At 44.8% G+C, this 22,478-nt stretch overlaps 1 protein-coding gene across 1 annotated transcript; it reads left to right on the forward strand.

Moving 5' to 3' along the window:
- Positions 1–8,862: 8,862 nt before the first annotated feature.
- On the forward strand, positions 8,863–21,139 carry LOC145361872 (uncharacterized). Its single transcript, XM_080217857.1, has 3 exons — positions 8,863–8,896; positions 13,038–13,859; positions 20,225–21,139. Exons 2-3 carry the CDS (start codon positions 13,156–13,158, stop codon positions 20,601–20,603), a joined length of 1,083 nt encoding a protein of 360 aa, XP_080073983.1. The 5' UTR covers positions 8,863–8,896; positions 13,038–13,155; the 3' UTR covers positions 20,604–21,139.
- Positions 21,140–22,478: the final 1,339 nt, after the last annotated feature.

Consider the following 22,478-nt stretch of genomic DNA (forward strand, 5'->3'; position numbering starts at 1 on the left):
TGGACTGTTGCCTGGTGTTCTGAGACTTATTACTGTGCCCACGCCAGTCCAACACCAGCATCTCCAGATCATGGCTAGGGACAGAGGGGAACTGACCATCAATCTCTAGCTCTAATTCCCAAACAGAAAATGTTGCCAATGATCAGCAAGAAGTCTCACAACACCAGGTTAAAGTCCGACAGGTTTATTTGGTAGCACAAGCTTTCGGAGTGTCGCTTCTTCAAGTGAGTGAAGAGTTGTGTTCACAAACAGGGTATACATAGACACAGACTCAATTTACAAGATAATGGTTGGAATGCGAGTCTTTATAGGTTATCAAGTCTTTGCAGACCATGTGAGTGGAGAGAGGGTTAAGCACAGGCTGAAGAGATGTGAACTGTCTCCAGCCAGGACAGTTAGTGAGATTTTGCAAGCCCAGGCAAATCGTGGGGGTTACAGATAATGTGACATGCATTCCAACGCCGGCATCTCCTCCTTGGTTTATGAGGAGAGACTGAGTAGACTGGGGCTATACTCAATGGAATTCAGAAGAATGAGGGGAGATCTTATAGAAACATAAGATTGTGAAGGGAATAGATAAGATAGAAGCAGGGAAGTTGTTTCCACTGGAAACTAGAAGTAGGGGGCATGGTCTCAAAATAAGGGGGAGCAGATTTAGGACTGAGTTGAGGAGGAACTTTTTCACACAAAGGATTGTGAATCTGTGGAATTCCCTGCCCAGTGAAGCAGTTGAGGCTACCTCATTGAATGTTTTTAAGGCAAGGATAGATAGATGTTTGAATAGTAAAGGAATTAAGGGTTATGGTGAGCGGGCAGGTAAGTGGAGCTGAGTCCACAAAAAGATCAGCCGTGATCTTATTGAATGGTGGAGCAGGCTCGAGGGGCCAGATGGCCGACTCCTGCTCCTGGTTCTTATGTTCTCAATAATCAGCAAGTCAGCCTGACTCTGTGGCTGCTCTCATCATCTGAAACTGTCACAATGGCCGCTGATTGATAGCAGCTCCGGACAAATAGGAAGAGAGGGGTTGGGGCTGGAGGACAAGTGGGGGCGGAGCTGGAGGACAAGTGGGGGCGGCTGGTCTTGCAACCAATTGGTGTGAATGAGGGGTGGGGCCTGGAGTAGAGCATGCGCAGTATGAGTAATGGTGATAGGGAGACTGATGTCCAATCGGTAAGTGGCTCAATTAACGACCCAGAGGGAGCGATGGATCCAGAGGGGCTTCATAAACAGAAGAGAGCGGGAAATGTAGACAGAAGTCAATGGATGGGAGGCTGAAAAGAATTTCTCTGTCCCCCCCACCCACCGACTCCTTTGCACTGAGCAAAGCCCAATTTGTTTTCCACAAGAGAAAATGCTTGAAAATCTCAGCAGATCTGGCAGCATCTGTAAGGAGAGAAAAGAGCTGATGTTTCGAGTCCGGATGGCCTTTTGTCAAAGTATTTTCTCGCCTGATGAACAGGCAGTGCTCCGAAAGCTAGTGCCTTTTGCTACCAAATAAACCTGTTGGACTTTAACCTGGTGTTGTGAGACTTCTTAACAAAGTTTTTTTGCACAGTTTTTTTCATGCGCCATCGCCACCTGTTTGAGGGGCATTGTGAGAACAGCACCTGCCCAGTCTCCATGTTTGTTGAGGGCAAGTTTCATAGAATCATATAATCTACAGTGCAGAAGGAGGGCCATTTGGCCCATCAAGTCTGCAGCAGCTTCAATGTTGGGAACAACTGGATAGTTTGGGTTTGTCTTCCAACTGCAATAGTTCTGAATCTATTGTAGAAATATGAAATAATTCTTCTTCACTGCTTTCCTCTCCCAGCTCTCTCTCGCACTCACAAACTTATATCTGATATGGAAATAAGAATTCCAGATTAAGGTAGGCATTCGGCCCAGCAGCTCTCTGTCACAGCATCCCACCTAGACCCTAACCTGGTAGCCCCATATATTAACCACGCTAATCCCCCTAACCCACACATCTTGGAACAATAAGGAACAATTTGCTTGGTATGGCTCAGGCTCTGTTCAAGACCGCAAAAAAATGCAAAGGGTCCTGAACGAAGTCGAGTTCAACCAGCCTCCTATCCATTGACTTCTGTCTACATTTCCCGCTGCCTCAGAAAAGCAGCCAGCATAATCAAGGACCCCATGTGCCTTGCGTCGGGGAAAAAGATACAAATTTCTGAGGTCATGTACCAACTGACTCAAGAATAGCTTCTTCCCGGCTGCCATCAGACTCTTGAATGGACCTACCTCATTTTAAATTGATCCTTCTCTACACTCAATGATGTAGAGGACTAATTCGCCTAATAAAAACACAACCATAGGTTTAGGAAAACTAACACAACATTGACTTGACGGTAAATAAGCTTAGATAAGGGAGAAACATGATAAGGGCTGTTGCTATAGAAAACAGCTCCCTATGAATAACAAATATTTTCCATTTTAAAACATGTATTTTGAATTTCTGAAATGAATGAAATCTATTTTAGGATTTTTGTGAAACTTCAGTCAATGACTAAATACAACAGGCCCTGGTGGGAGAAGTATTGAGAAATAATAGTTCCACTGATAGCAGTTATGTTATCAGCAGTGGTTGGGAACAAGATGGCTGCCAATGCCAATTTTATGAATCGAGTCATACAACTCAAGCTGATGACGCAGGTGGTGAGCAGACATAAGGGATTTCTCAGGATTGGACGAGAGTCATGTGTGCTCAATTCGGGAATCATCCTCCCATTTCACTGTCCAGTGTCTCATGTTGTGAGACAACAGGAGGAGGAGAGTATCCTCCATAACTAAGAACAAATTAAATCTCATTACGTCAGGATGTCTACTCTTATTGGCTGGAGTTAGTGACAGAATGATTATTGACTGATTGGTATTAATGTTTATTGGATTATGACCACCGGAAATGCGGCTGACGTGATTTGGTAAATGTATAATTGCCTTCACAGGGGCATTGTTCTTCAGAGTGACATTGGACTGGCCACATTCTATACCTCAAGTGCTGAGCTCTCTTATATCATTCTCCCATTCGATTATTTGGTTAAATAAAGTCACATCTTAAAAATCAGTACACTGCTTTTCATGAGCCTTTGTATCGTTTAGGTTTCAGCAATACATAGCCTCGAAAGGAAAATCCCTATCTACACCCTAACTATGACTGTAAAACTACATTCTGCACTCTCTCCTTTCTTTGTATCGTGTGCAAGAAACAATACTTTTTACTGTATACTAATACATGTGACAATAATTGTAGGAATATTTCAGAGAGCTATTATTATGCTGGCTTCACACAGGAGATTTCTCTTTATTAATTCAGTTCAGGAAATACAAAGAGTGCATCGGAGACAGTAGTTTCTGGTTGAAGACCTATTTTATTGACACAGGCTTGGTTTTCACCATGGAGGGAGAATGATCTAAGACAGCTCAAATCACTCTAATTAAATTATTAAGACATTCTGTAATTATAGTTCTTCAGAAGTCAGCTGCCCACCTACACTGTCCATCTTAATAGGATGGACCAATCATATAAATATGGAATATTTACCTTGGCCAATTACATTCTACTCTCTGTCAATATGAAAATACATTGGTCTAGAGAATCTGGAATCTGCCACCTACTTGTCTCTTAGCAACTGCTATTATGTAAGTAAGAGTTCAAAGGTAACTTTCTCACTGTCTCTCGATCGAGTTCAAGAGTTGCCTTTCTCATTGTCTGCCAAGCATCCCTCATCAGCATTAAATGAATTGTCCCATTCATTTAGTATGTGGGAACTATACTGATAGAAACGATGTTCTGTGGCTGTATTGTTCTTAAAGAATGTGGTTCATCCCAATTAGCTTTCATCCCATTATGCCTTGGGGCAGACTATATTTGGCAAAGATGTACAGAATTCTTTCAAAAATACATATTTAAAATCTCTACAGTGATTATATGTCTTTCTATGCATCTGTCCCTTTGTAATCCTAGGTATGTCATACCTTTTCTGCATTATATTCATTTCTGAATTAGTCTACTCTGGTTTTATTAGTCTTTTAGTATCATTATTTAGTATCCTTATTTCCTCTAATAATAATAAATCAAGTCAAAATCAACATTTAGCATCGCCAATTCATCTATCCTTTGTACATATTTGTTCTTAGCAGTGCTAACCACTGTGCCACCCTAGCTGATGAGATTGTCTCATTAATGCAGAGAAGTTTATGGAGGAAACTCCAGAGCTTGTACCCCAGGCAAATGAAAGAACGGTCACCAAAGGTGGAGTGATTAAAATCAGGAATGTTCAGGAGGTCAGAATTAGATGAGTGTCAAGATTTTGGAGGGTGTGTGGCTGGAGGAGATTTCAGAAATAGGGATAGTCACAACCACGGAGGAAAACTTGGATGATAATTTTAAAATTTTGGTTCTTCTGCACCAGGAGCCTTTGTCGGTCAGTGAGCACAGGGGTGGTGAGTGAACCAGACTCAGTGCGGGTAAACACATGGGCAATAGGGCTTTGGATGACCTCAAGGTTACAGGGAGGTTGACTATGGGCAATCAGCTTGGGTTGAACACGAGAATAGTTAAGTCATTTGGTAACAAAGGAATGGATAAGAGTGTCAGCAGCAGATGAGCTGAGACTGGTGTAGAGACATGAGATGTTACTGAGGTGGGAAGATGGGATCTTAATAATGATGTGGATATGGAATTTCAAAATTATGATCAAGGTGTTTGCGCATCAGGCATTTCCTGCATAGAGGGATTGAATCAGTGGATAGAGAGGCAAGTTTGTTACGGGGATCAAAAGCAATTATTTCACTCTTCGTAATATTTAAGTAGAGGAAATATCTGTTTCTCCAGTAATGTTAGAGTCATAGAGCAATACAGCATGGAAATTGTCCCTTCAGCTCAACTGGTCTATGCCGGCCATGTGCATTCCAAGCTAGTCCCAACTGCCCGCATTTGGCCCATATCCCTCTAATCCTTTCCCATCCATGTACATATCTAAAAGCCCTTTAAAAAAAGTACTTGATTTCACCCACATTAAGACACTGTAAGACTTAGAAACCTTTACTACCCTAGTCCTTCTCGGCGATGAGGAACGTTTGGGTGACTCCAGCAAGGAATTGATCGCATTGTAAAATTATTCTCCTTCGCTATCGGTGTATTTCTGTCTATGTCTCTCTCTGCTCCTGTGGCAGACACTAGCATGCTGTGTTCATGCTGGGTGGCAGGTTTTCTTCCCTGGAGGACATTAGTGAACCTGTTGTGTTTAAACAACAATCCAGCAGCTTTCACAGTCACTTTTCCTTGTGCCAGCCCCACAAATTACTAGATTCATTTAGCTTAACTTAACAACCTGTCTTTGTGTTTTTGTAGGTTGTCTCTCACACCCTTTTTTTTCTGTTTTAAATCCATTTCACAGGGCATCATAAGGGGAGGATTCAGGAAACTGAAAACAAACATCACATCAGGATCTAACAGGGTCGCCCAATTTATCATAACCTGAAACATCATTAGATTTTGAACACGGAAGGAAAAAGCAGTGTTCACAGTGAGGAGAAACCACACACATGTTCTATCTATGTGTGGTCAAAGCTTCAGCTCATCATCTGACCTGTCACAGCAAAAACGTGGTCACACTGGGGAGAAAGTGTGGAAATGATCTGGAGGAGGGAACCGAGTGTAGGGTGTCGAAATTTGTTGATGACACCAAGATTGGGGGAAAGGCAAATTGTGCAGAGGGTGTGGAGAGTCTGCAGAAGGATCTAGATAGGCTGGGTGAATGGGCCAGGAACTGGCAAATGGAATTTAATGTTGGCAAGTGCGAGGTGGTCCACTTTGGTAGGAATAATGGTAGGAAGGATTATTACTTACGTGGAGAAAAACTGCAGCAGGCGACGGTGCAGAGGGACCTCGGGGTCCTTGTGCATGAGTCGCAAAAACCCAGCTTGCAGGTGCAGCAGGTGGTCAGGAAGGCGAATGGGATGCTGGCCTTCATAGCGAGGGGGATTGAATATAAAAGTAGGGAGGTCTTGCTGCGGCTGTATAGGGCATTGGTGAGGCCGCAGCTGGAGTACTGTGTGCAGTTTTGGTCGCCGCACTTAACGCAAGGATATTTTGGCCTTGGAGGGAGTGCAGAGGAGGTTTACTAGGCTGATACCGGAGTTGAGGGGGTTGAGCTATGAGGAGAGGCTGAATAAACTAGGCTTGTACTCATTAGAGTTTAGAAGAATGAGGGGAGATCTCATTGAGACGTATAAGATGATGAATGGGATGGATAGGATAGAGGTGGAGAGGCTCTTACCACTCAGAAAGGACAGTAGGACTAGGGGGCACAGCCTCAAGATAAAGGGGGGGGCAGTTTAGAACGGAGTTGAGGAGGAACTTCTTCACTCAAAGGGTGGTGAATCTCTGGAATTCTCTGCCCGTTGAAGTGGTGGAGGCTGCCTTGCTGAATATTTTTAAGACGCGGGTTGATGGGTTTTTGATAAGAGAGGGGATTAAGGGTTATGGGGAGAGGGCGGGAATGTGGAACTGAGCCACAACAGATCAGCCATGATCTTATTGAATGGCGGGGCAGGCTCGAAGGGCTGGATGGCCTACTCCTGCTCCTATTTCTTAAGTTCTTATGTAAATGTGGGGATTGTGAGAAGGGATTCAATTACTCATTTGAACTGAAAGCTCATCAACACAGCTACGCTGGGGAGAAACCGTTTACCTGCTCCACACGCAGGAAAGGATTTATTACCTTGCCCAGCCTGCTGAAACACCAGCGAGTTCACACTGACAAGAGACCTTTTAAATGCTCAGACTGTGGGAGGTTCTTTAAAAGTTCCTGGGAACTAATGTCCCATCAACGTGCTCACACTGATGAGAGATCTTTCAAATGTTCAGACTGTGCAAAGTGCTTTAAAAGTTCCGGGGAATTGTTGATCCATTAATGTATTCACATTGACGAGAAACCTGCTTTCACTGTGGGGCTGGGTTCAGGCAGCCGTCAGGCCTTATGAAACACCAGCACACTCGCACTGTTCACCTGCTTTGAGTGTGGGAGGGGATTCATTGATTCTTCCAACCTGCTGACACACCAGCGAGTTCACACTGACGAGAGACCATTCAGCTGTTTTCACTGTATTGCAGATTCAGGCAATCATAACTCACCACACATTTGCCAGTTCACACTAGGGAGTGAATCTCTGGAATTCTCTGCCCGTTGAAGTGGTGGAGGCTGCCTCGCTAAATATTTTTAAGAAGCGGGTTGATGGGTTTTTGATAAGCGAGGGGATTAAGGGTTATGGGGAGAGGGCGGGAATGTGGAACTGAGCCACGACAGATCAGCCATGATCTTATTGAATGGCGGGGCAGGCTCGAAGGGCTAGATGGCCTACTCCTGCTCCTATTTCTTATGTTCTTATGAGTGGCCATTCAGCAGCTCCAAGTGAGGGAACAGATTCACTGAGTTATCCCAACTGGTGACACACCAGGGAGAAACCTTTTCAAAGCCCAGACTGCAGGGAGTGCTTTAAATGTTCTCAGGAATTAAAACGCCATCAATGTATTCACAATGAAGAGAAACTGTTCGGGTGCTCTCACTGTGGGTTGGGGTTCAAGATATCATTTGAGCTCATTGTACACCTGCAAATTCATACTGGGAAGACACTGTTCAAGTGCTCCAAGTGTGGGAAAGCATTCACTAAATCATCTCACTTGCTGATATACCAGCGAGTTCACACTTGGGAGAAACCATTCACCTGCTCCAAATGTGGGGTGGGATTCACTCACTCATCCGCCCTGGTGAGACACAGTTAGTTCACACTGACAAAAAAAAACCTTTTAACTGCCCAGACTGAGAAGTCTTTTAAAAATTCTGGTAGTCTGATGACCCACCAATGTGTTTACGTGAAAGAAAAACTATTCAGGTGTTCTCATTGCGGGTCTGAATTCAATACATAATTTGAGCTCACTGTACATCAGTGGAATCACAGCAGGAAGAGGCCATTCAGCTGCTCCGAGGGTGGGGAGGGATTTCTTACCTCATGTAACCTCTGACACACATGCAAGTGTTACAAGTTTGCAACTAACTAGAGTGATGGGATTTTGCTGTTAAGTAAATTCTGAACCATGTTCATTGGGGTCTGTTTCAGCTGACAATAAATACCAGTCTAGTTAGAGGTGTTAATATTCTGGTCAAAGTCATATAAATCAGCTTTGTGCTAAATACACTGATCTTTTTAATATCTCAGTCAGTTCCTTTTGAAGGTCTCTCCCTCCGCATCTCCTCCAACAAGTGTCAGGAACTCAAAGAGCTTTGTTATCACTAAGATTCAGCGGTCTCTGCTGCTTCTCTGCATTCCACAAACCCATCAGGACAAACTGTGTCTAAAGATCCCCCTTATCCGAACCTTGAACTCACATCTTTGTTTAGCTTCTGTCCCACCTCCCCTCCTGCCTTCATAGTATCTATGAGATCCAACTCCTGCTCAATTGGCCCTATTTTCACGCCAGTGTTAATCACCCAAATTAACCATTTTCTTCATTCAGGTGCAGTCCCTTCTCCCCATCATCTCCCCTTGATCAAAAGGAAGTGACTGACCTCTGCCATTTTTGTTGACATTTACTGACATCTCCAAACACGCTCTTCTGTGCACAGCATTCAAGCTGGCTATCACTTCCAATGTATTGGGATTCTCAGTCTCATAGAATCCCTACAGTGCAGAAGAACGCCATTCGGCCCGTCGACTCTGCACCGAGTCTCCAACACAGCATCTTACCCAGGCCCGTCCCATCCTTGTAACCCCCATGGATCTCCCCGACTCCGCCCCCGACAGCCGGCAAGACAGGACGGCGGCTACGCGATGGAGCATGCGCAGTGTGAGTAATGGCGATGTGGAGACTCTTTGTCAGATGCAGAATAAGTAAGTGGAGAAAAAAGACCAAGCTCAGGGAGTGGTGGATCCGGCGGGTGGGTGGAGAGGATTAGTAAAAATGTTGTGTAAACCGCAAACCCGGAAAAAAGTATTTCCCTGTTGTCAGTTTTTCCGTTTCCATCGAGCGCGGACTCAGATTTTTCCCAGTTTCTGAGCCGGCTTGAGAGCCGCCATCTTTATTGGGGGCAATCCGCTGAGGAGGGCATGCGCGGCTGCCATCTTTGTGGGGGCAATCCGCTGAGGAGGGCATGCGCGGCTGCCATCTTTGTGGGGGCAATCCGCTGAGGAGGGCATGCGCGGCTGCCATCTTTGTGGGGGCAATCCGCTGAGGAGGGCATGCGCGGCTGCCATCTTTGTAGGGGCAATGTGAGAACAACTTGTTCACCAAGGTACTTCACGCTCTGATGGGGCAAAACAAAACAACCCTGTATGTACAAGGCAGTGACTATATCTGTATTTATATTGTGTCTTTAACATCCTATAACTTCACAAATCATTTCACAGAAATGTGACAAAGTAACACATGACACTGAGCCATATCAGGAGATATTCGGGCAGGTGACCAAAAGCTTGGTCAAAGAAGGAGGTTTCCAGGAAAACCTTTGAAGGAGGAAAGTGAGGTGAAGAGGTTGAAGGAGGAAATTCCAGAGCCTGTGACCCAGGGAAATGAAAGAATGATCACACTAGTGGAGCAGTTCAAATCAGAGATCATAGAACCCTACAGTGCAGAAAGAGGCCATTTGGCCCATCGAGTCTGCACCAACCACAATCCCCCCTAGGCCCTACCCCCATATCCCTACATATTTACCTTCTAATCCCTCTAACCTACGCATCTCAGGAGACTAAGGGGCAATTTTTAGCATGGTCAATCAACCTAACCTGCACATCCTTTGAATGTTAAAGCCATCAGAATTAGATCAATGTAGAGCTCGGAGATTGTATGGCTGGAGGAGATTACAGAGATGGGGATGGTCACAACCAAGGAGGAAACAAGGATGAGAATTTTTAAACGTTGGAGCTTCTGAAACAAGTATTTAGATATCAGTGAGTACTGGGTGATTGGTGAACAAGACTTGGTGTGAATAAACACGGACTACAGAGTTTTGGGTGACCTCAATATTACAGGGAGGTTGAATGTGGGAATCCGGCTGGGATTTCATTAAGATAGTTCAATCTAGAGGGAACAAAAGAATGGATAAGCTCCAGCAGCAGATGAGGTGAGACTGGGGTGGATGTAGGCGATGTTACTGAGGCAGAAATAGGCAGTCTTCCCAATATACAGGTGGATGAAACTCCTTTTTTCTCCCGTACTTGATTTCAGTACTTCTTTATCTCCCGTAGTTGAAGTCAGGACAGTGTGTGACGTACAGGGGAACCTACTGGTCCTTCTTGGTGGTGGTGAAGGTTGAGAGTTTTGGTGATTGTGAAAAATTGATTTCATTGTGGATATATGCAAACTCTTCACTTCTGTCTCTCTTACCTCTTTAAATCAGTGTATCTCTCTCCGTTTCTTTCTCTTTCTGCCCTGTGAGAGAGTCCAGGGTGTTGCGTGAGCTCAGAGGAGATGGCAGGTCCCCTTCCCTAAAGGACGTTAGTAAACCCGTTGGATTTTTTCAAACAATCAATCAGCTTTCATTGTCACTTTTTCCTCCAAAATTACCAGATTCATTCAGCTCAACTTCACATTCTGCCGTTGTATTTGTGAGTTCCCGCTCACTCCCCTTTTTGTGTTTTAAATCAATTTCACAGGGTGTTAGAGGGGGAGGATTTGCAGTCGAGAAACTGAAACCAAACATCACATTAGGATTTGATAGTCGCCCCATTTATCATACTTGAATACCATCAAATTCTAAACATGGAAGGAGAGGGCACTGTCCACACTGTGAAGAAACCATGGAAATATGTGCTTTGTGGGAAGGGATATGGAACCCCGTCTGATCTGGAATTTCATTGGTACAGTCACACTGGAGAGAAATCATTCACCTGCTCCATATGGGGAAAAGGGTTCTCTCGATCATTCAACCTGTTGATACATCAGTGATTTCACACTGGGGAGAGATCATTCACCTGCTCCACGTGTGGGCAGAGATTCACACGATCATCAGGGTTACTACAACACAAGCAATTTCACACCAATGAGAGACCATACACTTGCCCGGAGTGTGGGAAGGGGTTTACTTGGTCATCCAACCTGCTGAAACACCAGGAGTTCACAGTGGGAAAGGCCGTTCATCCAGTCCGTTTGCAGGAAGGGTTTCATTCAATCATCCCACTGCTGACACACCAACAGGTTCACGCTAATATGAGATCTTATAAATGCCCAGACTGTGGGAAGTACTTTAAAAATTCTGGGGAATGAATGTTCCATCAACGTTCCAGGGACCTGGATTTGATTCCCGGCTTGGGTCACTGCCTGCGGGGAGTTTACATGTTCTCCCCATGTCTGCGTTGGTTTCCTCCAGGTGCTCCAGTTTCTTCCCATAGTCCAATGATTTGTGGGTTGGGTGCACTGGCCGTGCTAAATTGCCACTCAGTGTTCTGGGATGCGTAGGTTAGGGGGATTAATAAGGTAAATGTGGGATTAATGGGATAGGGCTGAGGTGGAACTGTTGTTGGTATGGGCTTGATAGGCCGAATTGCCTCCTTATGCATTTGGAGGGTTTCTATATTTTTCTATGTTTAATATGTTCGCACTGACGAGAGACCGTTCAAGTACTCTCATTGTGCGGTGGATAGAGGAGAGCCGGTGGATGTGGTCTTTCTAGATTTTCAGAAGGCGTTTGACAAAGTACCTCACAAGAGGTTATTGCAGAAGGTCGAGGGACATGGAGTTGGGGGTAGGGTGTTAGCGTGGATAGAGGTTTGGTTGTCAAATAGGAGGCAGAGAGTGGGGGTCAACGGGTGCTATTCGGATTGGCGGATGGTGACTAGTGGAGTGCCCCAGGGGTCGGTGCTGGGGCCTCAGCTTTTTACCATTTATATAGATGATCTGGAGGAGGGAATCGAGTGTAGGGTGTCGAAATTTGCTGATGACACCAAGATTGGGGGAACGGCAAATTGTGCGGAGGGTGTGGAGAGTCTGCAGAAGGATCTAGATAGGCTGGGCGAATGGGCCAGGAAATGGCAAATGGAATTTAATGTTGGCAAGTATAAGGTGGTCCACTTTGGTAGGAATAATGGTAGGAAGGACTATTACTTACGGGGCGAAAAACTGCAGCAGGCAGCGGTGCAGAGGGACCTCGGGGTCCTTGTGCATGAGTCGCAAAAACCCAGCTTGCAGGTGCAGCAGGTGGTCAGGAAGGCGAATGGGATGCTGGCCTTCATAGCGAGGGGGATTGAATATAAAAGTAGGGAGGTCTTGCTGCGGCTGTATAGGGCATTGGTGAGGCCGCAGCTGGAGTACTGTGTGCAGTTTTGGGCGCCGCACCTGCGCAAAGATATTTTGGCCTTGGAGGGAGTGCAGAGGAGGTTTACTAGGCTGATACCGGAGTTGAGGGGGTTGAGCTATGAGGAGAGGCTGAATAAACTAGGCTTGTACTCGTTAGAGTTTAGAAGAATGAGGGGAGATCTCATTGAGACGTATAAGATGATGAATGGGATGGATAGGATAGAGGTGGAGAGACTCTTCCTGCTCAGAAAGGATAGTAGGACTAGGGGGCACAGCCTCAAGATAAAGGGGGGGCGGTTTAGAACGGAGTTGAGGAGGAACTTCTTCACTCAAAGGGTGGTGAATCTCTGGAATTCTCTGCCCGTTGAAGTGGTGGAGGCTGCCTCGCTAAATATTTTTAAGAAGCGGGTTGATGGGTTTTTGATAAGCGAGGGGATTAAGGGTTATGGGGAGAGGGCGGGAAGGTGGAACTGAGCCGCGACAGATCAGCCATGATCTTATTGAATGGCGGGGCAGGCTCGAAGGGCTAGATGGCCTACTCCTGCTCCTATTTCTTACGTCCTTAAGTTCTTTGTGGGACTGGGATCAGGCAATTATTGAATCTCAGTGTGCACGAGGTAGTTCACATTGGGGAGAGACTGTTCACCTGCTCGAAATGTGGGAATGGATTGGGTTGCTGACAATCTGCCTCTGTTTTTTTTTTGGGTTTTCTCTTACCCCCGCTTTTTTTTCTGTTCCAAGTCAATGTCCCAGGGTATTAGAACGAGAGGATTTGCACTCAGGAAACTGAAACCAAGCATCACAGCAGGATCTGACCGTTTCTGAATTCATCGTAACCTGAAATCATTGAATTTAGAACATGGAAGGAAAAAGCGCCATTCACAGTTGGGAGAAACCGTACATGTGTTCTGTGTGTGGACGAGGCTTCAGCCAATCATCTGGGCTATTAAGACATAAATGCAATGGGGAGAAACCGTGGAAATGTGGGGATTGTGGGAAAGGATTCAATTACCCGTCTGACCTGGAAAGACATTGGCGCACTCACACTGGGGAGAGACCATTCACCTGCATCGAGTGTGGAAAGGAATTCACTCAGTTATCCAACCTGTTAACACACCAGCGAATTCACACTGGAGAGAGACCATTCAACTGCTCCCAGTGTGGGAAGGGATTCACTCATTTCTGCTCCCTATTGTCACACCAGCAAGTTCACACTGGGGAGAGGCTGTTCATCTGCTCGAAGTGTGGGAAAGGATTCACTACCTCATTCCAGCTGCTGAGACATCAGCAAGTACATACTGAGCTGAGACCTTTTCAATGTCCAGACTGTGGAAAGTGGTTTAAAAGTTCAGAGAGCCTCATGTTCCATCAACGTGTTCACACTGATGAGAGACCATTCAGGTGCTCTCATTGTGAGACTGGGTTCAAGCGATCATCTGACCTCGCCAAACATCGACGCATTCACACTGAAGAGAGACCTTTCAGGTGCACCTTGTGTGGGAGTGGGTTCAGATGGTCATCTGACCTCACTAAACATCGGCGCACTCATACTGGAGAGAGACCGTTCATCTGCTCTGAGTGCGGGAAGAGATTCACTGATTCATCCAACCTGCGGAGACACCAGCGAGCTCACACTGATGAGACCTTTTAAATGTACACATTGTGAACAATACTTTGGAAGTTCTGGGAACCTTGTGTCTCATCAACATGTTCGCACTGGCGAGAGAACATTCTGGTGCTTTCACTATGGGACTGAGTTTGTGGCCATCTCAACCCAGTGAGCATAGTCACTCTGAGAAGCTGTTCGCTCATTCCCAGTAAGGGAAGGGATTCATTAATTCATCCAACTTGAAGACAAGCCACACAGGAGAGACCATTACCTGGTCCAAGGGTGCAAATGGATTCACTCATTTGTTCCATCTACATACTGAGCAGTGTGTTAACATGTAACTGCACTGATTGATCTGTGTTTTTAAGCATACCCAGGACTCAACTCTTTTCATTGGGGCCTCCTCCTGCTGATAGACTTCAGTCTAGTTGTAGGGAAAATATTATGCATAAAAGTGAAATAAATTAACTTTGTGCAAAACGCTCAGTGTGTTGACTCTGTTTAATATCACAAGCTGCATATGAATTAGGACCAGGAATAGGAGCAGACCCCTCGACCCTGCTCTGCTATTCAATAAGATCATGGCTGACCAGATTAGAACCTCAACAGCACATTCTCACCTACCCGTGATAATCTTTCACCCTGTTGTTAAATTCCTGATTAAGGCAGAGCGAGTTAAAAATATTCAAAGTCTCTGCTTCCACTGCCTTTTCCAGAAGTGAATTCCAAGGACTGATAATCCTCAGAGGAAAAAAAAATTCTCCTCAAATTTGTTTTGACCAGACAACTCATTTTTAAACAATGTCGCCACGTTCAAGATTCTCCCACGAGGAAATATCCACCCTGTCAAGGCCCCTCAGGAACTTATGTCTTTCAATCCAGTTGTATCTCACTCTTTTGAACTTCAGGAGATAGAAGCCTACCCTGTCCAACCTTTTGCCATAAGACAACTCCTATTCCAGGAACAAAACAAAAAAAAAGCTGGAAAATCTCAGCAGGTCTATCAGCATCTGTGGAGAGTGAAACATTGGCTCTATTCTATCAGGATGACCCTTCCACAGGTGCTGTTAGATCTGCTGAAAATTTTCCAACATTTTTTTGTTTCTGTTTCAGATTCCAGCATCTACAGTATTTTATCCTATTCCAGGTATTAGCCCAGTAAATCTGCTCTGATTTGTGCACTCTTCCCTAAATAAGGAGGTCAGTGCAAAGTATTTCTGATGGTGTCTAACCAATCCCCTCAATATGTGAAGCATTAACTCGCTGCTATTTTAAAAATTGAATTCCTCTTGCAATTTAAGTCATTCACATAAACTGTAAAACTGTTGCGGCCCTGGCTCTGACCTATGACACAACACTAATTACATTTTGCAAACCACAGGATGACTTAGGTAAGCCAGCTCTTTGCTTCCTGTTAGCCAGTTAATCTTCTATCTACACTATTATTTTACCTTAAGTCACAGGCTTTTATTTTCCACAATAATCTTTAATGTCTTAATAATCTTTAATGTCTTAATAATCTTCAATGTCTTAATAATCTTCAATTATCAAATACTTGCTGGAAATTAATTATTGTACATACAATGATTTTCCTTCATCCACAGGCCCATATTGCTTCTTCAAAGAACTAAAATAAATTGGTTAAACATGATTTCCCCTGCATGCTGACTCCACCTGAATATCTTGAATGTTTCTAAGTGCCCTACCCTAACATTAGCCATAGCACTCAATATTTTCATAGTGACACACGTAAGCTAACTGGCCTGCACTTTCCAGCTTTCTGTTTTTCTCTTCAATGAAGGAGTTGCATGAAACTTTTCCCAGATGAGGGAAATTTAGAAAATTGAAACCAATGCATCATTTCTCATAATTCACTTTTAAGACCCTAATATGAACATTGGGTCCTGGGATTTGTCAGCCCACAGCTCCAGCATTGTCTCACTACCACTCTCCTGCTGACTGTAATTTTAGTTATGTTTTTGCATTATTTGTGTAGTTTCATCTATAAATGGTGCAGAGAGAAAGAACAAGTTAGCATTATGCAAGAGGCAAATGCTTTGTCTGGATTTGTTTTTTCCCCCCCACCAAGGAGTCTGTTCAACTATCAAGTGGTTGTGGATGATAATTGAAATTCTCTGTAATGACAATGATTAATTGGCATTTAATTGTAATAGCGTGGCTGTGGATCTGAGGTGCCGGATTAAAGCTGCAGTCTCTCTATGGAAGCATGTGTTCAAATCTCACCATCTTTATCATTTCAATCACTTACGGTAGCCCTTGGGGCAGCTGACATGTTACCCTTTGTTTTACTGGGAAGAATGAGAGGACGTATAAATTGTAGAATGTCCAGGAATATATAGGGCTAAATGCTCTCATTCTCTGCAGTAACCATTTTAACACAAGAATTAAGACAGGAGTAGGCCATCTGGCCCCTCGAGCCTGCTCCGTTATTCAGTAAGATCATGGCTGATCTTTTTTGTGGACTCAGCTCCACTTACCCACCCGCTCACCATAACCTTTAATTCCTTTACTGTTCAAAAATGTATCTATTCTTGCCTTAAAAAACATTCAATGAGGTAGCCTCAACTGCTTTATTGGGCAGGGAATTCCACAGATTCACAACCCTTTGTGTGAAGAAGTTCCTCCTCAACTCAGTCCTAGATAAGGCTATGCCCCCTAGTTCTAGTTTCACCCGCCAGTGGAAACAACTTCCCTGCTATCTTATCTATCCCCTTCATAATCTTACATGTTTCTATAACATCTCCTCTCATTCTTCTGAATTCCAATGAGTGCCAGTCTACTCGGTCTCTCCTCATTGGCCAACCCTTTCAACTCCAGAATCAACCCAGTGAATCTCCTCTGCACCCCCTCCAGTGCCAGGAGATCCTTTCTCAAATAAGGAGACCAAAACTGTACGCAGTACTCCAAGTGTGGCCTCACCAGCACCTTACACAGCTGTAACATAACTTCACTGTTTTTAAACTCCATCCCTCTAGCAATGAAGGACAAAATTCCATTTGCCTTCTTAATTATCTGCTGCACCTGCAAATCAACTTTTTGTCACTGATTGCCAACCAGAAAAAAAGCCCATTTACCCCCACTCTTTGCTTTCTATTAGTTAACCAATCCTCTATCTATGCTAATACATTACCCCTAACACCATGCATCTTTATCTTATGCAGCAGCCTTTGATGCAGCACCTTGTCAATGCCTTCTCAAAATCCAGATACACGACATCCACAGATTCCCCACTGTCCACTGTGCACGTAATTTTCTCAAAGAATTCCACCAAATTAGTCAAAAGTGACCTGCCCTTCATGAACCCATGCTGCGGTTTCCCAATGGGACAATTTATATCCCATTCTCAAAAACTGCACAACAATCTCGATTTTAGCTCTTCGTGTCATTAGGTCAGAGGAATGTTGTTAATTTTCACACACTGTGCGTGGACGCTGCAGAAGCTCCTGCACTCTTAACTCAGTTTCACAAGGGAATTGGACAATGATTCAAAATGTAAAATTCATAGGAAAAGATCAAAACTTCATGTTTATTGATCAATATTTGTTACTGCCCATTCCTTGGTGACACAAGATGCTCCAACCTGGGTTAGTTCTCCCATTACACAGAGCACAGGAAAATGCAGACAGAAAATGCAAATATATCCACTCACTAAACCTCATTAATACAATGCCCGAGTCAGTGAAACTTTCTTTCAGCGTCAAACGAGAAACCTTAGCTGATACAATTTGTGGAAACTTGCTCTTGATGAATGTTTCTTCATTCATAGAATAATAGATGTACAGTACAGAAGGAGGCCATTTGGCCCATCAAGTCGGTACCGACCACACTCCCAACCAAACCCTTTTCCCGTAACCCCGCACTTTTATCCTGCTAATCCACTTGACACTAGGGTCAATTTAGCATGGCCAATCAATCTAACCTGCACATCTTTGACTGTGGGAGGAAACCCACACACAGTCACGGAGAGAAAGTGCAAACTCCACACAGACATTGACCAGAATTGAACCTGGGTCCCTGGTGGCAGCAGTGGTAACCACTGTGCCACCATGCTGCCTTCTCATGCGACAGGGACTAAAATCGTTTAAATTTGGTAATGGCTCCAGCAGATTCTTCATGTCCTTAGAACGTTTGTAAACTTTTTAAAAAAAAATACAGTCCACAAAATGTGAAGAGGTAAAAATTCATGAGACACAGAGCTGATAAAGTGATGAATGTGTTGACTGTTACTGGGCAGACATATTTCTTACAGTCTGTTATATAAATAAGAAGATTTATTGAAGCAAAGTAAAACATTTATTCCCCGTCTGTCATGAATATACCACAGACACAAAAGCCTTTAGTCACAAACTCCAGCTTCCAGTTTCTTGTAAATGTGTTGGTGTCTCATCAGCTGGCATGACTGAGAAAATTGCTTTCCCCACTCCGAGCAGGTGAACGGCCTCTCCCCAGTGTGAATTAGCTGGTGTTTCAGCAGGTTGGATGACCAAATGAATCTCTTCCCACACTCCGAGCAGGTGAGTGGTTTCTCCCCAGTGTGAATCCACTGGTGTGGTAGCAGGTGTGATGAATGAATGGCTTCCCACACTCTGAGCAGGTACAAGGTCTTTCCCCAGTGTGAAATCGCTGGTGTGACCAGGAGGTGCAATACCCGAGTGAATCACTTCCCTTACTCAGAACAGGTGAAAGGCCTTTCCCCAGAGTGACCGCATCCATGTGCTTCCAGTTCAGATGGGTATTTAAATCCCTTCCCAGAATTGTCACATTTCCATGGTTTCGCCCCAGTGTAACTGCGTTTATGTTTTGACAGGTCAGATGATCCTATTCCATATACAGAACACGTACACGCTTTCTCCCCACTGCGAATGGCGCTTTTTTCTTTCCATGTTCAAAATCAAATGATATTCAAGTTATGGTAGATTGGGCAATTCTGCCAGACTGAGTTTCTGGCTCTGGGAACATGATTTAAAACAGAGCAAGGTGAACGAGAAAGAGAGACCCACAGGTATACAAACACAGGTTGTGAAATTGAGCTTAGTGAATCTGCTAATTAGTGGGGCCAGCACTCAGAAAAGATGACCATGAAAGCTGCAGGATTGCAAAATCTCAGCGTGTGTGTGTGGCTGTATGGGGAAAGGTTGGGGTGGTGGTTTTTAAATATAGACAGGGAGATGCAGGAGTTGGTGAAAAAGCTCTTATGTTTCTACAATTCTAACAGAAACAGAATCTCCCAAACCCTCAACTTCCACAACCTAAAAGTATCAGGCTATCAGGTCAAGTCACACATCGACTGGATATATGTCTGATATCCAGTAATGGATAAATAGAATGTTCCACCATTTAAATATTGGGAAGACTAATGTCATTGGACCGATGTCATTGTTTTCAGTCCCTGCTACAAACTTCACTCCCTAACCATCAAGATCATCTCTCACAGCTTTGAGGCTGAACCAGACTGCTCACAACCTCGGCATCAGATTTTACCCCAAGCTGAGCTTCTGACTACACATCGCCTCAATAACTTTGTCTAACTTCATTCCTGCCTCAGCTCATCTCCTGCTGAGCCTCATCCATTCCTTTGTTACCTCGAAATTGGACTATTCCCAGCTGCCCACATAAAGATTGTGTCATTCAAAACTCTGCTTTCCTGCATCCTTACTCACACTAACTCTCATTTATCCAACACCCTGTGCTCACTGACCTGCGAAGGCTCCTGGTTATGGCAGGTGGCACAGTGGTTAGCACTGCTGCCTCACAGCGCCAGGGATCCAGGTTCGATTCCTGGCTTAGGTCACTGCCTGCACGTTCTTCCCGTGTCTGCGTGGGTTTCCTCTGGGTGCTCCAGTTTTCTCTCAATCTGTGAGATGTGCTTGTTCGGTGCACTGGCCCATGCTAAATTCTCCCTCTGTACCCGATCAGGCACCAGAGTGTGACGACTAGGAGATTTTCACAGTAATGTCATTGCAGTGTTAATGTCAGCCTTCTTGTGATACAAATAAATAAACTTTAAACCTTTAAGAAGCACTTCAAAGTTAAAATTCTCACCCTTTATTTCAAATCCTTCTGTACCCTCTCTCCTCAGTAATTTTATTTTATCCTTCAACCTACATCGCTCCCAGATTTCTGGGATCATTTCATTCTGACTTAGTGAGCATCCCTGATTGTAACTGACCCACGTTTGGAGCCCACACCTCCAGCGAGTTCACACTGGGGAGAGGACGTTCACCTGCCCCGAATGTGGAAACTGTTTCACTAACTCATCGCACCTGCGGAGACACCAGCGACTTCACAGTAGGGAGAGGCCATTCACCTGCCCCGAGTGCGGGAAGGGATTCATTCAGACATCGGACTTGCTGATACACCAGCGAGTTCACACCGGGGAGAGGCCGTTCACCTGCTCAGAGCGTGGGAAGGGATTCACTCGCTCAACTGATCTGCTGATACACCAGCGAACTCACACTGGGGAGAAGCCATTCACTTACACCCTGTGTGGGAAGGGTTTCACTCGATCATCTCACTTGGGGACACACCAGCGGGTTCACACGAGGGAAAGGCCGTTCATTTGCTCAGAGTGTGGGAAGGGATTCACTCAGTGCATTCATGCTGGGGAGAGACAGTTCATCTGTTCACTGTGTGGGAAGGAATTCACTACCTTATCCCATCTGCCGAGACACCAGTGAGTTCAAAAATAACCACAGTGACTGGATTTTGCTGTTAATCACATCCAGGATTGAACTATGTTCATTAGAGTTTGTTTCTGCTGATGTTAATAAACTCCAGCCCAGTTATAGAATTATCTTCTGCATAAAACTCAAATAAACCAGCTTTTTGTCAGATCCTTTTTATTATCTGCAACACAATTTAGTTCCCTTTGAAGGGCTCTCCCTCTCCCCTGTCTCCTCCATCCTCACCTCCAACAACAAGTGTGAGGAGATCATGGAGCTTCTTTGTCACTGAGATTGAGACAATCCCATCAGCTGTCTCTGCTCCTCCCCTCCTTTGCAAATAGCTCACTGGGAAAAACTGTCTCGAAAGCTCCCCCTTGTCTCAGCTCTGACCTCACATCTTTCTCCAGTTTCTTTCCCATCTCTACTTATGCCCTCTCAGCGCTCATCCTGTCCAATGGCCCACATCTTGCTCCATTTGTTTTATTCCCATTCAATATTGATCACCCAGCATGTTCGCTGATATTGTTAATGGTTCTTTCCAGCGTCTCTTTCCTCTCCAAACTCCTTGAATGTGTAGTCACCTCCCAAATCTGTGCCCATCTTTCCCAGAGCTCCCTGTTTGAATCCCTCCAATCAGGTTTCTGCTACTTCCACTGTACTGAAACAGCTCTTACTAAATGGCAAACTTTGTGACAAAAGGTAAACAATCCTTTCTCATCCTTTTCCACCTGTCTGTAGCCTTGGACAAGGTTGACCACCCCATTCTGCTCCAACACCTCTCCACTGTTGTCCAGCTGGGTGGGACTGCTCCCTCCTGGTTTCATTCTTCTCTGTCTAATCATAGAAAGAGAATTGCGTGTGATGTCAAGCTACAAGATGAAGGCATGTAAAATCACCGGCTCCAACGCACCCCTCTCTGATGAGCTCAGTGCATTCTATGCCCGTTTTGAGCAAGAAGCCAGCGAGAGCATGCCCTCCACCCTGGATGAACCTGTACCTGTAAGAGCAACTTCCTTGAAGTTCCTTGAGCAACCTACAGAAAGCAACTGGCCCGGATGGACATGCACTGAGACCCTGCATGGATCAGCTGGTGGAGATATTCACAGACATCATCAACCTCTCTTTACAACAATCTGAGGTCCCTATCTGCTTCAAGAAGACAACCATCATCTCGGTGTCTGCGTAGGTTTGCTCCGAATGCTCCGGTTTCTTCCCGCACTCCAAAGATGTGTAGGTTAGATGGATTGGCCATGCTAAATTGCCCCTTAGTGTCCCAAGATGTTCAGGTTAAGGGGATTGGCCGTGTTAAATTGACCCTTAATATCCAAAGATGTTCAGGTTAGGCGGATTGGCCATGCTGAATTGCCTCTTAGTGTCCAAAGATGTGTAGGTTAGGTGGATTGGCAATGCTAAATTGTCCCTTAATGTCCCAAGATGTGTAGGTTAGGTGGATTGGCCGTGTAAGTTGCCAGTTTAGTGTCGGGGGATTAGCAGGATAAATGTGTGGGGTTATGGGGATAGGGCCTGAGTGGGATTGTGGTTGGTGCAGACTCAATGGGCCGAATGGTCTCCTTCTGTACCGTAGGGATTCTATGATTCTATTAAAAACCAAGCAGTGCCTTAATGACTATCGGCCGATGGCTCTGACATCGATCATTAGGAAGTGTTTCAAAAAGTTAGTCATGACATGAATCAATTCCAGCCTCCCGGATGACCTGGATCCAATACAGTTTGCCTACCGCTGCAACAGGAGCACAGCAGACATAATTTCCCTGGCCCTGCACTCAACCCTGGAACACCTACATAACAAGGACACCTCTGTCAGACTCCTATTTATTGACTACAGCTCAGCCTTCAACACCATTCCTACGAAACTCATCTCCAAAC

This window comes from Carcharhinus amblyrhynchos, chromosome X (genome assembly GCF_965287045.1).
Source record: "Carcharhinus amblyrhynchos chromosome X, sCarAmb.v2.hapA, whole genome shotgun sequence".
Classification (NCBI taxonomy): domain Eukaryota; kingdom Metazoa; phylum Chordata; class Chondrichthyes; order Carcharhiniformes; family Carcharhinidae; genus Carcharhinus; species Carcharhinus amblyrhynchos.